The sequence below is a fragment of the Anabas testudineus genome, chromosome 24 (assembly GCF_900324465.2).
Source record: "Anabas testudineus chromosome 24, fAnaTes1.2, whole genome shotgun sequence".
In the NCBI taxonomy this organism is placed as follows: Eukaryota; Metazoa; Chordata; class Actinopteri; order Anabantiformes; family Anabantidae; genus Anabas; species Anabas testudineus.
Genome location: NC_046632.1, coordinates 981515 through 995895, shown reverse-complemented (window position 1 = coordinate 995895; position 14381 = coordinate 981515). Strand labels below are relative to the sequence as shown.

General features: G+C 42.4%; 1 protein-coding gene across 1 annotated transcript in view; it reads right to left on the bottom strand.

The window, feature by feature from the left end:
• kcnk10a (potassium channel, subfamily K, member 10a) overlaps nt 1-14381 on the bottom strand; it is a 49316-nt gene that overhangs the window by 12410 nt on the left and 22525 nt on the right. The window contains exons 3-5 of the mRNA XM_026341500.1: nt 13049-13166; nt 12555-12715; nt 646-838 (exon numbers count right to left, since the gene is read on the bottom strand). Coding sequence (XP_026197285.1) covers nt 646-838; nt 12555-12715; nt 13049-13166 — 472 coding nt within the window. The remainder of the gene's footprint in view (nt 1-645; nt 839-12554; nt 12716-13048; nt 13167-14381) is intronic.

Below are 14381 nucleotides of genomic sequence, written 5' to 3'. Positions count from 1 at the left end.
CCTTTGGATGCCATTTTTGCCCAGCCTCTTTCTTTTTGCTGAGTTATGAACACTAACATTAACTAAGGCAAGTAAGGTCTGCAGTTCTTTAAATGTTGTTCTGTGTTCTTTAATGATCTTCATCACTGTGCCAATAAATTAATCATTGTAGGCTGGCCTTTCCTGGGAAGGTTCACTACTGTTTGGATTTAATGGCTCTCACCATGATTTGCTGGAGTCTCAAAGCCTAAGACATGGCTTTGTAACCCTATCCAGACTGATTGGTGTCATTTAGTTTTGTTTTTTGTCTGTTTATTTAGATTACAGCTTGATGTGTTGCTATTTGGGATATTTTAGTATGCTTCACTTTGTCAGACAGCTTCTATTATTGTGATTTCTTGATTTAACAGGTCTGGCAGTAATCAGGACTGGGTGTGACAAGTGAAAGTAAACTCAGCTTTTGAAAAAATGTGATTGATTACAATTCATTTATGATTTAGCAAGAGGGGGCAATTACTCTTACACATAGGGCCATTTAAATATTGCCTTTTGTATTTACTTGGGTTACATCTAAATTATAACAGAAAATAATTCTAACTGCGCAGACAGCATTCCAGGACCTTCAATTCAAGTACATTTTAACTAAGACTAATAAAAGGTTCTTACCTGCCACATAGTCACCTATTCCAACTGTTGTCAAAGTAATGACAACAAAATATGTGGACTCCAGAGCCGTCCAGCCTTCAATGTGTTTGAAGATTACTGCAGGGATGGTGACAAAGAGGATGCAGCCAGCAAGGATGAAGAGAAGAGTGGAGGCCACACGGATTTTAGTCTGACTGATCTGGTTGTGTTTATTCTGTGAAAATGACAAACAAACACCCAACATATAAGTAGTTTTTCTACTTTCTACTAAAGTTCAAAATTCAAAATAATTTCCATACAGAATTTTGAGGGATTTGAGTCTGTAACTGTTACTGAATATATAAGGAGAGTTAATGGTTACATTTGTGTATCGCTGCTGCAGAAGTTATTCAAATCAGACTAGATTTTTTCTCACATTAACCAAAGGTTTCCGTTTCCTCACATTATCCCTTAAAAATAACAAAAACAACATGATAAAACCTTGCTCTTCATGACTCCGTTTTCTGTGGCTGAAGCAACAAATCAGTGAGATAGGGTTGTAGACCTCTCCCTTACTTTTAAAAACAAAAGCAGCATCTATGTGCCGAGACAGCGTAGGTTTGGTCTCGGACCAAAGGATAGACTTCCAAATCCCTGTGTTTTAAATGTTTATGGGCAAGCATAAGTCAGCTGTTTCTCTGAGGTCTTGACTCAACGCTCGATAGTCCAGGACTGGAATTTCCTACAAGTGTACCAGAGCCTCCAATAACTAACTGGACTCCATATTAACTTAAAGACATTAGCTGTAGCTCGTGCACTAATAAACGCAGGTACCATTGAGACGAGCACGACGAGGAAGACCCAGCATTACTCCACCTCCTTTGAAGCGCAGAGCAGTTTCCAAGAAATAATAATAATAAATACTTTATTGATCCCCTTGGGGAAATTGTGGGTGGACAGCTGTGGCTTTGTGCCCTGGGTGCTTTGGCAATTTTCATACAAGACAGACTTAGTGAAATGATGCACAACTCAGTAAACCAGACCATGCAGCTGAATTCCATTTAAAACTGTGTTTAAATTCATGCAGTCCACCTAAGTGGACAGGTGAAGAACTCATTGTGAGTTGCAAGTAAAAAAAAACTTTTCACCTAAGTGGACAGGTGAAGAACACATTGAGAGAAAAACTTTCATAATTCATGCATGAAAGGGCTAATAAGCAGACCTGCATATATAGACTGGTGCACAGGTGAGACAGAACAGGCAGAGAGTAGAGTGCAGAGATGCAGAGAGTAAGAATCAGCCATATATGGGCAGAACAGGAAGTGAGACCAGAGATCGTGGGAAAAAATATATTAGTTGTGAGCATTATGGAGTTTTAAGCCAAAACGTCAACAACATATTTACACATAAGTTGAATGGTAGCATAAATATACTTAATAAGCACACCATTTTGATATTGGTCACTCCTAAGGAGAACCTCTCTTTCTCACTGCTACCGTCTCTATCCCACAGAGCAGAGCTGGTCTCACCACTGTCTTGTACACCTTTCCTTTGAGTCTTGCTGACACTCTTCTGTCACACAACACTCCTGACATTTTCCTCCACCCGCTCCAACCTTCCTGCACTCGCCTCTTCACCTCTTTTCCACACTCTCCATCACACTGAACTGTTGTTCAGAACTCCTGCACCTTCTTCACCTCAGCCCCCTGTAACCTAACATTTCTACCTTGATCCCTCTCGTTCAGACACATGTATTCTGTCTTACTACAACTGACTTTCATGCCTCTTCTTTCCAGAGCAAACTTCCACCTCTCTAGCTGTTCCTCCACCTGCTCTCTACTCTCACTGCAAATCACAATGTCATCCGCAAACATCATTGTCCAGGGAGATTCCTGTCTGACCTCATCTGTCAGCCTGTCCATCAGCATAGCAAACAAGAAGGGACTCAAAGCTGATCCTTGGTGTAGTCCCACCTCCACCTTGAACTCCTCTGTCTGACCTACAGCACACCTCACCACCGTCATACTTCTCTCATACATGTCCTGAACTACTCTGACGTACTTCTCTGCCACTCCTGTCGACCTCATACAGTACCACAGCTCCTCCCTCGGCACCCTGTCCGACTCCTTCTCTAAATCTACAAAGGCACAATTCAGCTCCTTCTGACCATCTCTGTACTTTTCCATCAACATTCTCAAAGAAAAATGGCATCAGTGGTGCTCTTACGGGGCATGAATCCGTACTGCTGCTCACAAATCTCCACCTTCTTCCTAAGCCTGGCTTCCACTACTCTTTCCCACAGCTTCATTGTGTGGCTCATCAACTTTATTCCTCTATAGTTGCTGCAGTTCTGCGTGTCACCCTTGTTCTTAAAGATCGGAACTAGAACACTTCTCCTCCATTCCTCAGGCATCTTCTCACTCTCTAGAATCCTGTTGAACAAACTGGTTAAAAACTCCACTGCTGTCTCTCCTAAGCACTTCCACACCTCCACAGGTACGTCATCAGGACCAACAGCCTTTCCACTCTTCATCCTTTTCAGAGCCTTCCTAACCTCATCCTTTCCAATCTCTGCTATGTCCTGCTCCACAACATCTACATCTTCCTCCCTTCTTTCCCTGTCATTTTCCTCGTTCATCAGCTCCTCAAAATACTCCTTCCATCTTTTCTGCACACTCTCCTGGGTTGTTAGCACCTTTCCATCTCTGTCCTTAATCACCCTTATCTGTTGCACATCCTTCCCATCTCTATCTCTCTGTCTGGCTAGCCTTTACAAGTCCTTCTCTCCTTCCTTTGTGTTTAACCTGTCGTACGCTTTCTGTTTGGCCTTTGCCATCTCCCTCTTCACTCTACGCTGCACTTTCTTGTACTCCTGTCTACTTTCCTCAGTCCTTTCTACATCCCACTTCCTTTTAGCCAACCTCTTCTTCTGGATGCATTCCTGTACTTCCTCATTCCACCACCAAGTGTCTTTACCTTCTTTCCTCCTTCCAGAAGACACACCTAGCACCTTCCTACCTGTTTCCCTGATAACCTCTGCTGTAGTTTCCCAGTCATCTGGAAGCTCATCCTGACCACCCAGAACCTGTCTCCACTTCTGCCTGAATTCCTCACAAGTTTCTTCATTCTTTAGCTTCCACCACTTGGTCTTCTTTTCTGTCTTCCCTCTCTTCTTCTTCCTGACCTCCAGAGTCATCTAACACACCACCATTCGGTGCTGTCTGGCTACACTCTCTCCTACCACCACTTCGCAGTCACTAACCTCTCTCACATGACCTTGTCTACATAGGATGTAGTCCACCTGTGTACTCCTACCACCACTCTTGTATGTCACTCTGTGTTCCTCTCTCTTCTGGAAGTAGATGTTGACTACAGCCATTTCCATCCTCTTAGCAAATTCCACCACCATCTGTCCTTCTAGATTCCTTTCCTTTACACCAAACCTGCCCATCTCCTCCTCATCACCTCTGGTGCCCCCACCAATATGCCCATTAAAGTCTGCTCCAACAACTAGTCTCTTTTCTCTGGGGATACTCTCTATGACCTCATCAAACTCACGCCAGAATCTCTCCCTTTCTTCTAACTCACCGCCAACTTGTGGAGCATACCAAATGACTATCATCCCTTTGATTTCTAGCTGTAGGCTCATCACCCTGTCTGAGACTCTTTTGTCACCTCTAGAACACTGTTTACAAACTCCCCCTTCAGGATCACTCCTACCCCGTTTCTCTTCCTATCCACACCATGGTAGAACAATTTGTATCCTCCTCCAATACTAAGTGCTTTGCTGCCCTTCCACCTCGTCTCCTGCACACACAGTACATCTAACTTCCTTCTCTCCATCATGTCTGCCAGCTCTCTGCCTTTCCCTGTCATTGTGCCAACGTTAAGAGTCTCTATTCTCAAACCTATGCTCCTGCCTTTCCCCTTCTCTCTCTGACCACGAACCCTTCTGCCTCCCCTCTTTCTTCGACCAACAGTAGTCAAATTTCACCGGCACCCTGTAGGTTAACAGCATCGGTGGCGGTTGTTGTTATCCCGGGCCTCAACCGATCTGGTATGAAATTCTTATGGACAATTCGCATGGCAATTATTTTGCCAAAAATTTTTTGGGCAATTTTTGCGCCAGATGCCCTTCCTGACACAACACTCTCTATTTATCCGGGCTTGGGACCAACACAGAAGTCACTTGCTTGCAACCCCTGTGGCTAGATTAAAGATGCCACAAACCAGTAAGCAGAACAGGCTGAAGAATTATACACACCTGGTAGAGCCCCAGGAAATTCAGAGCAAAAACAGACAACATTTCTGCAGGTACCCCCATCCTTGGAATTTTCTAGCATGCAGCTACTGGCCTTACTAACCTGCCCAGGGATTTTTCTGTTCTTGTTACTGTTCTTTTGTTGCCTTCTGTTCTTGTCTGAAGAGGTGGGTTCTTTATCAGGTTAATTCCATTACACAACCTGTTTCCTATTTATCATGCTGCCCATTCATCAATCCCCAGAAAGATGAGGCCAAATTCACACCTGGACCAGGTCGGACACACCTAATGACCCTTCTTAGGGCAGAGGCATCACTATTACATCCTTCATAACGTCCCCTTTAATTGTTTCACCTAACAAGCCAGGGGTGAAGTGGAACCAAACTTGGAGCATAGATTTGTGGTCTCTAACCAACTATCTTCAGACTGAAAGGAACTGCTTGGATAAGTAGTGAAACGTTTTGACCTAACAGGAAGGAAGTCCGGTTGCTATGACTCAACTTCCAGAAAAGGGCATAACAGAAAACAGGACAATGCAAACCTAGGGCATTAAATGGGAAACGTAGGCCAGGGCAAGAAAAACAGAAATCAAACCCAGTCCATGAGTTGACTCACAAAATGAGCAAAGAACAGATTCCCTGTAAAGGCCTGCTGAGGGACCTCTACTGATAAACTGAGCTCCTCGCCTATATTCATTGAAATGCCCCCATTGCATGTCATTAACCTTGTGTCTTCTCTCTCCTGTAGTTGTGTTTCCTCCTCTCTGTCTCACTCTCTCTGTACTTTTCTGCAGGTATCCTCGGCCTGGAGCTGTATATCTCCAGATTCCAGTTGACCTGCCCAATGTTTTTGCTGCTTGTTGTTGTTTTTGTTGCTTGCTGTTCTTTTCTCCTTGAGATGACTTATGTTGTGATTTAATTTAATTTTAATTGATATTGATGTATGTTGAATGGTTTCACAGTTGTGCCCACTTCGTCTCAGGTGGTCAAGGTGATACACATGAAAGCCAGGTAGAACCAGGTGAACATCAAGTGTTAATGACTCAGTGACTCCACAGGCTGTATAAGCCTGCTTTTCCAGCCAGTCAAAACTGAAGAGGCCTTCTGAATAACTTAAAAAGAACTTAAAACAAGCAACAGCAATCCTGGGATAACAGTGCATGTATAAGACAAAAAACAAAGCCAGTCATAGGTGCCATCATGCCAGTTTACAGATTAAAATTGCACATGATTATTATTACTTATGATTAATTATTATATCTCCCGACGATGCCTGTCACTAAAATTCATGTTGAATTGCGAGTAACTTTGCCAACACAATGTCAGACCTTGCAGTTTTATCTGGACCCCTTTTTAATCTTACCAGTGATGACATGAATCTGCATATCATTCAACCGATGACTCTTGAGGGGTGCCCAGCAACAATGTGACCAGATAGTTAACTAATACATTTTTTTTAAATCCTGAGTGTCTACCTGCACAAACCTGGCCTTTCAAATCCTGACACTGAATACATTTGACCTCCCCAATCCTCCAACCCACAAAGCTGGCAACCAACCAATTCTCATTCTCACCTGGAATTTATCCGATGACTTCTAAATTCAGCTCACTGTCTTTCTCTCCACATACTCCCACCCTCACTTTTAACTTTCCACTGAAACCTCAGCATTGAGAATCCTGATCAGTCTCTGCAACCATACCCCCACCCCACCACAGGTCCTCTCCACCCCAGATTTTCTCAGACAGATTCTGCACTACACATTCAACCTGCCTGCCTGACCCTCAGTCTTAATTCCTGTTATATGCATTATATACATGTACAATGACATTGAAAGCATCTCACTGTTGGTGCAGCATGCTTAAATATAACATAAAGAAATAACAATAACAACAATAGCAGCAGGGGGTGCAAGTAAAATGAGGTAGGGTACAGTCATATATACATATGCAGGTGGAAAAATTGCACAGAAATTGTAAGTATTGCACATTCAGTGGTATATACAAGGTGGATTTCTTTTAACATTCAGTAGTTAGGATGATTCAGTAGGTGGTCAGTGCATATGTGAATTTATGGCAGTGATGGCTTTTGGGAAAAAGCTGTTCTTGAGTCTATTTGTCCTCTTTCTGTGGCACCTGTAGTGCCTTCCTGAGGGTAACAGGTTGAACAGTCCAGAAGCTGGATGGGAACTGTCAGGGATGAGGACCCCGAGAAACCGGGAAGTGTGGACCCTCTCCACGAAAACGCCCTCAGTACAGGAAGGGGCTCAGCACGCAGCCCTGTGGGGTGTGCGGGTGGAGGACAGGTGGGGGCCAAGTCTCACAGTCTAGGACCGGTTTGTGAGGAAGTCTTTTAACCAGGCACATGTAAGTGGGGGGAAGCCAAGAATGTCCAGTTTGCTGATGAGTATGTCAGGAATGATTGTATTGAAGGCTAAGCTAAAGTCCACGAAGAGCATCCGAGCATAGCTGTGCTGCTGCTCCAGGTGTCCTAGCACAGCGTGGAGGGCTAGGGCGATGGCATCCTCTGTGGATCTGTTGGTGCGATATGCGAACTGGTGTGGGTCGAAGTCTGGTGGAAGGTAGCCTTTAATGTGTCTGAGATCCAGCCTCTCAAAGCACTTCATGATTACCAGAGTGAGAGCCACAGGTCGGTAATCGTTCAGGCTGGTGACAGGAGACTTCTTCGGTAACGGAATGATTGTTGCAGATTTTAGACAGGATGGGATGACTGCCTGTGCTAAGGAGCGGTTGAAAATTGTGGTGAAGATGGGGGCGAGGTGGGGGACACATGTCCTTAGCACCATGCCAGGTACACCATCTGGGCCAGCAGCCTTCCTGGGGTTCACTGCTAGGAGCACCCGTCTGACATCTTGCTCTGTTACAGTGGGTGGGGCGGTGCCGGAACCAGATGGAGGTGGGAGCGGTAGTAGGGCTTGGGCAGATGCTGTGTTTCAAAGCGGGCAAAGAAGCTATTCAGCTCCTCTGCCAGCAACACATCCAGGTCCTCTGTTAAACCCTCACTGCCTCTGTAATTTGTGATGGCATGAATGCCCTGCCACACCACCCTCGTGTTGTTGCTGGACAGATGGGACTCCAATCTCCTCTTATAGTCCATTTTGGCTTTATTAATTCCTTTTTTCTCTGACCTGAAGGCAGCATTGCGGGCTTTGAGGAGTCTGCGGACCTGGTTGGTCATCCAGGGTTTCTTGTTAGGAAAGACCCAGATGTTTTTTTCCACAGTCACATTCCCGATGCAGAACTTGATGTAGTACTAAGCTAATTAATAACATATCTCTCACAACAGGAAGCCTTACCTACTTTATTTAAGCAGGCTAAGATCACCCCACTACTTAAGAAACCTACTCTTTACTTGACTTATTTCTCTTCCTCAACTTCTGGCCAAGACAGAACAGTCTTCAATCAATTTGACTCTGTAAAGCACCAGATTCTCCTGTCTGCACTCTGATTTGGGGATTACTGGTACAGCTCTGACTTGACTCAAATCTTGTTTATCTGGTCTAACCTTCAAGATATCTTGCCAGGAGCAAGTTTCTAACTCTCAGAGCCTATCTATTGGTGTGCTGGATGAGTCATTTCTTGGCCCCTATCTATACTACATCCCTAGGTCTATCATCTACCATCCACACACCTGGGGTGCGTAGCCTGTTCGTAAAAATAGATTGTTTTAATATGGACATGCTGATCAAAAGTAAAACATCTTTGAGCAGGGTAGTCGTGATGGCGTCTAAGAGACATGTTGACAGTTTAGATTAATTAGTTACTGAAATTAATTCAGAATGATCTACAGGGAGGAAGCAGTCTAAGTACAAGTGAGGTCTTACAAATAAATCTAGAGCTGTTGTACATATGAGTCCATCAATGCCGTTTGGAGGGGGATCTTAATAGTTATAATTTTAATTGTAAATAAAATCATAAAATCATTGCTGCTGAGAATTAAGGGGATAATAAGCTCAACAGAGCTATGACTCTTTGTCAGCGTGGCTACAGTGCTGAAAAGAAACCTGGAATTTATCTTATTTGTTTCTATTGATGATAAATAATTTGTGGTTCTAGCTTTATGGAGAGTTTTTAATAAATATATTTTTAAACTGTGGTTAGGCAAAATTCATCTGAATTTATGGTATGCCACCTCCTTTCCAACTAACATGATGTCTGCTTTAAACTAGGGATTTGTGAATTGTACCATGGAGCTAACTTCCTCACATTCACTAGCTTCTTTTTCAGAGGAGCAACAGTATCGAGTATTGTTTGGAGTGTGGCTGCAGTATTTTCAACAAGATAGTCAACTTGTACTGGAGTAAGGTTAGGATGACTGCCCTCCTCTGTGTTGGTACATGGCTCTGAAATAAAAGATGGAATCAGTTCCTTAAATTTGTCATTTTCAGAAAAAAAACATCTACTGTAGTGATTTGTTTTTTTATGTGAATTAAAGTTAAGTACAGTATATTCAAATGTTATTTAAAAATGGTCAGATAAAAGAGGGTTTGGGGGAAATCTATTAATTGACCAACTTCAGCACCATAATTCAAAAAAAGATCAAGGATGTGATTAAAACAGTGAGTGGGTATTATGGTTCCGGCCTCCTTGCTGCCTGGCTTTTCCCCATGCCCTTATTTGGGCAACTTCCTGTTTCCTCCTCCCAGCCTTATTACCCTGACTCACATGATTGATTGGACCTGGTTTCCCCTGGACTACATATACAGAGCTGCTCACCTTTCTCCCCTGTCAGATAGTCTATTCTCAACTCCTGAACGCTGTCCAGCGTTTCATTTGGACTGACATATTTTGGATTTTTAGGACTCTGCCTGCCCTGGACCCCGTCTCTTGCCTGAACACCTGGTGCTGTAAGTTCTGCTTACTTCCCGTCATTCCCCCTGCTCACAGTATCAGACCTGGACCTGCATCTGCCTGATTCCCCTTCCCGGACCTGCACCCCTTCGACCCCGTCTCTGTGTGATTCCCCTCACCAGACCTGCCTGGCCTGAACCTGCTTTTACGTGAGTGTTTTTCCCTGATCTGTTCTCTCCCTCATTGTTTGTTTCCCTGCTTCAATTCTGTGTGGACCTCCTAGTGTTTTTGACCTGGACTATCTATTCTGTTGTGGATTTTTCCTGCTGGACTTCCCTTTAAACCTTCTGACCTGGATTGCCCCTGACCAAGAATTACAGCCTGCTGGGTTATTATTGAACTGCACCTGTACCTATCCCCGGACTTTATTAGCTCCCTGTATTAGACTGTCGATTGGATTTGGTTTTCCCCATCCTATTTCTGCAAACTGTTATCACTCTCCTGGACTCTTTACACTGTTGCCAGCTGCCATTCCCGGCAAACGCTGTCCCCATCTGCTCCACGTGCTCTCTGGTCGGCCATATTGGCCATGACCTCACACCACACCACCATTTCCTGTCACAGACTACTTCTGGTTCACCCAGACCTCCACACTCATTCTGAACTGACAAGTTTCCTACAAGTACTCATCTGACTCATTCCCTTGTACTTTTGTTATTAAATAAAACTCTTCCTGTACTCCGTTTTATCTCTGGCCATGGAGTCCTTCATCCAGCTCGTGACAGTGGGTTTATTTCGATTTTAAGTAAAACCAATGGAGTCTAATAGTGAATTAAATGCAGTGTTGAGGCAGTTATCATTAGCATCTAAATGGATATTAAAGTCACCCACTATAATGACTTTATCTGCACTAAGAACTAAATCAGATAGAAACTCTGAGAATTCAGTTAAAACTCAGAGTAAGGGACAGGAGGACGGTACACAATAACAAACAGGACTGGTTTCTGATTTTTCCAGTTAGGATCAGAGAGGCTAAGAGTGAGGCTCTCGAATGAATTAAAACTATGTTTAGGTCTGGGGTTGATTAATAAACTTGAGTGGAAGATTGCTGCTACTCCTCCACCCCGACCTGTGTTTCTAGCTATTCAACTCTTCAATCTATTTGATGGTCAATTATCAAATCATTCACTAACAGGAATTTAGAGGAGAGAGATCTGATATTTAACAGTTCACATTTGATTGTTTTCTTTTTATTTTGTTTCTTTTCCGTAAAAAGTTTTCCAATTGTCTATGTAGCCCACGCTGTTTGAGGGACACCACTTAGAAAGCCAACAGTTAAATGGTCAGAGCAGGTGAAGCAGCAAACCATTAGCTCTGATCAGTGACGACATGCGGCTAAACATGTCGTCACTGATCAGATTGGGAAGGGGTCCAAAGAAAACTACGGAGTCCAACATGGGTTAAGCAAACTTGCACACGGATTCCACATTAATTTTAGTGACTTTCGATTGGCGTAATTGGGCATTATTAACTCCTGTGTGAATTATTATCTTGCTGTATTTACGTTTATCCTCACACAGGAGTTTTAAATAGGATTTAACGTTGCCTGCTCTGTCCCCGGGAATACACTTGACTACAACTGCTGGAGTCTCTAACTTCACGTTTCTCACTATAGAGCTGCATAATGACCAGAGTGAGTTTCTCAGCGGGTGTGTTGCTCAGTGGGGAAAATCTGTTAGAAACGTGAACCGTGGGCTAGTGTCTAAGGTTATTCTTCCTATGAACCATCACCCAGCCAGCCTGACTTCCCTGCTAGATGATTCTGCACCAGCTACTGGGACCTGACTGGCTGGATTGTTGTCCATAGTGTGGAGCTGAGTCTCCAAATTGGTCAGCCTATTTTCCAAATAAATTACATTTGTTACAAATCCCCTTATCACTAAAGGAGGCCGAGGAGAAAGTAAACATCAGAATCACAGAGCAGGTAGAAGCAGAAGGAGAAGAAAAAGCCATGGCTAACAGATGAGCTAAACAATAAGCTCAAACAATAAAACTGCTTTGGCATTAGACATCCTGGCATCTAAATTACATCAAATAAAACCAACAGAGGTGTAAAGATTACTTGTAAAGATTTACATTTTAAAAATCTACTCAATAACAATAAACCACAAGGTAGTCTTAATGTTGTGGCTCATGCCAACCTATTACCTGATTATTACTTATCTTAATCACAATGACATTACTTTACTAAAATGTGTATTATTTTTCAATATTATTTTTTATATAATTTTTTAATATAATTATACTCTGTAAGGCCTTAAACCTTGCACTGTAAAGTGCCTTGAGATAACTTGTGAATTGGCGCTATACAAATAAAATACAAATTGAATTGAACTAGTTTTATTATTACTCTAAATATTACTACTTTATTACGTTGTTATAAAACAAGTGTGATCTCTGTGACCTTGCTATTACCAGTATATTGGTGTATTTGTCAACCTGGCCTGTCACTGTGTCTTTGCGTGGCTACATGCCTTCACGCCCCGGTGCCTGTGTTGGTGAGAAAATAGTGGAGCTGGAGGGTAGAATTTCTACACTGCAACAAAACCAGAAAGCATCAGGAAAAGTCAAAACACCAGTGCTGCCCCAGGCTTTACATCCTGCCATTTACGGCCAGACCACAGACCTGGTGAATGATTTCAATTTAAGAAACATTGTCAATGTCTCCATAGCCAATGTTGCTTCTCATTTGCACATTGACACATACACCGAAGACAGCTGAGATGCTATGTAGTGGACCACATTAGAAATGTTAATTACATAACCATATACTTTCCACAAAGCTGAGTGTAACATAATAACACATTTTTATTTTGACTCACCCGGAACATCTTCTCCACCTTTGCAATACTTTTGACGAAAATGGTACCGAGCTGGTCCCCAACACCTGCCAGAAGAAATCCAAACAGTGGGATTCCAAATATTGCATACAGAATGCAGAAAATCTTTCCTCCTTGAGTGCTTGGGGCAATGTTACCATAACCTAGAGGAAAAAGAGGTGACAAAAGATGGTTTTACAAGGCTAAGCATAGCAAACAAAAGACAAGAAAGTATTTAAAATTCTAGAAATAGGTCAGATTTATATGAATCTGTTATTTCCAACACAGGGTACTGTTAGCAGTATGTAACAAGGTAAGGTAACAATAACAGCAAATTCAATCTCTCTGCATTGCTTTCTGTTTGTGATATTACTAGCTATTATGCACTCACAACTTTGGATCCTATCTACCTTAAAGTAGGCTGCTTTAAAATGTTATTTGAAAATAATAGATAATATGTGATGATGACTTCACAAACACAAACACACACACAGTACCTATGGTTGTGATGACAGTTCCAGCAAAGAAGAAGGCACTACCCAAATCCCAGTGGCTGGAGTTATAGGAGGTGTCACCAATGGGATTCACTCCAGCATTCAGAGCCTCCATGGAGTGCTAGGAGAAAAAGAAGAGACAGAGACACAAAAGAAAAGATTGGTCTCACAATGGTTGTTGAATATCTGTTGTACAGTGTCTTACAGTGCTGCAGTGCTTTGAATTCTACATCTTGCTAGAATAGTTATTACCAGGAATACCCATCTGTACAGTTTTTAGAGTAGTTGAACAAAGAAATCCTAGGATTGTTCATTATAATTAATACTGTAGTCTAGAATGCCTTTAATCGTCATATGTCACATTTACATGTTACAATGAAATTGGTCCTCTGCATTTAACCCACCCCCCTGGGGGGGGCAGTGGGCAGCTACATGCAGCGCCCAGGGAGCGTCTTGCTCAAGGACACACCTTGTGTCTGTGACGGGGTAGCACCAGGAAACAACTCTTCATACCAGTAGGAAGAAATGCTCTGTATTCATTACTCAAAATGAGAAAGCTGAACAGTTAGGACTGCTGATATACAAAACAGCACTTGGCAACGTTTGATTATTGCCTATGGTGAGTGACAGTAATGTGAGAAAATTAAACAGCTATATTTATCTCTATGAAAAAATAAATAAATTAGTCAGACTTCAAGCAAGCGTAAGAGCAATGGATGAAAGACACAGATTCAAGATTCAAGATTCAAAGATCTTTAATAATCTAGGAGGGAAATAGTTTTGCCTTGTTACAGTTGTTCTCAAAAATGAAATTAATGAAAATGAGTCAATAATTATAGTTAAGGGTGGAATGGCAACAATTATATGACAGAAATTGTCAGTTCCCCCACCCCTTACAGAGTGTTTTGCACATCTGACTAGTACAGTATCATCAGACAAGTCAGTCTGCAGAGTCTTAATCACAGCAGAAACAACTACAGGCTGGGGCAATTTAAAAATGATTCATTACACTGATCAGCTGAAACAGTAAGCTACAACAATACAACTAAACTGCAATTAGAAATATATTTCTGAGGGCATAACCTGCAAATATATCAGATCTTGTAGTTCAACATCCAATTTTGCGACCCCAACTTTGTTATCAATCTGTATCTAACCCTAGCCAAAATGCTTTTCTTGCCTAAACTGGAATGAGAATCTGGACTTGACTGTGTTCAAGTACAGTTAACATAAACTACAGATATGAGTTGTTTAAGGTCAGGTTCTGGAGGCATGAAAACAAGGGAATAAGTTGTTGTAATGTTCAGACTCTTGGCGAAATGATGAAATTGGTATC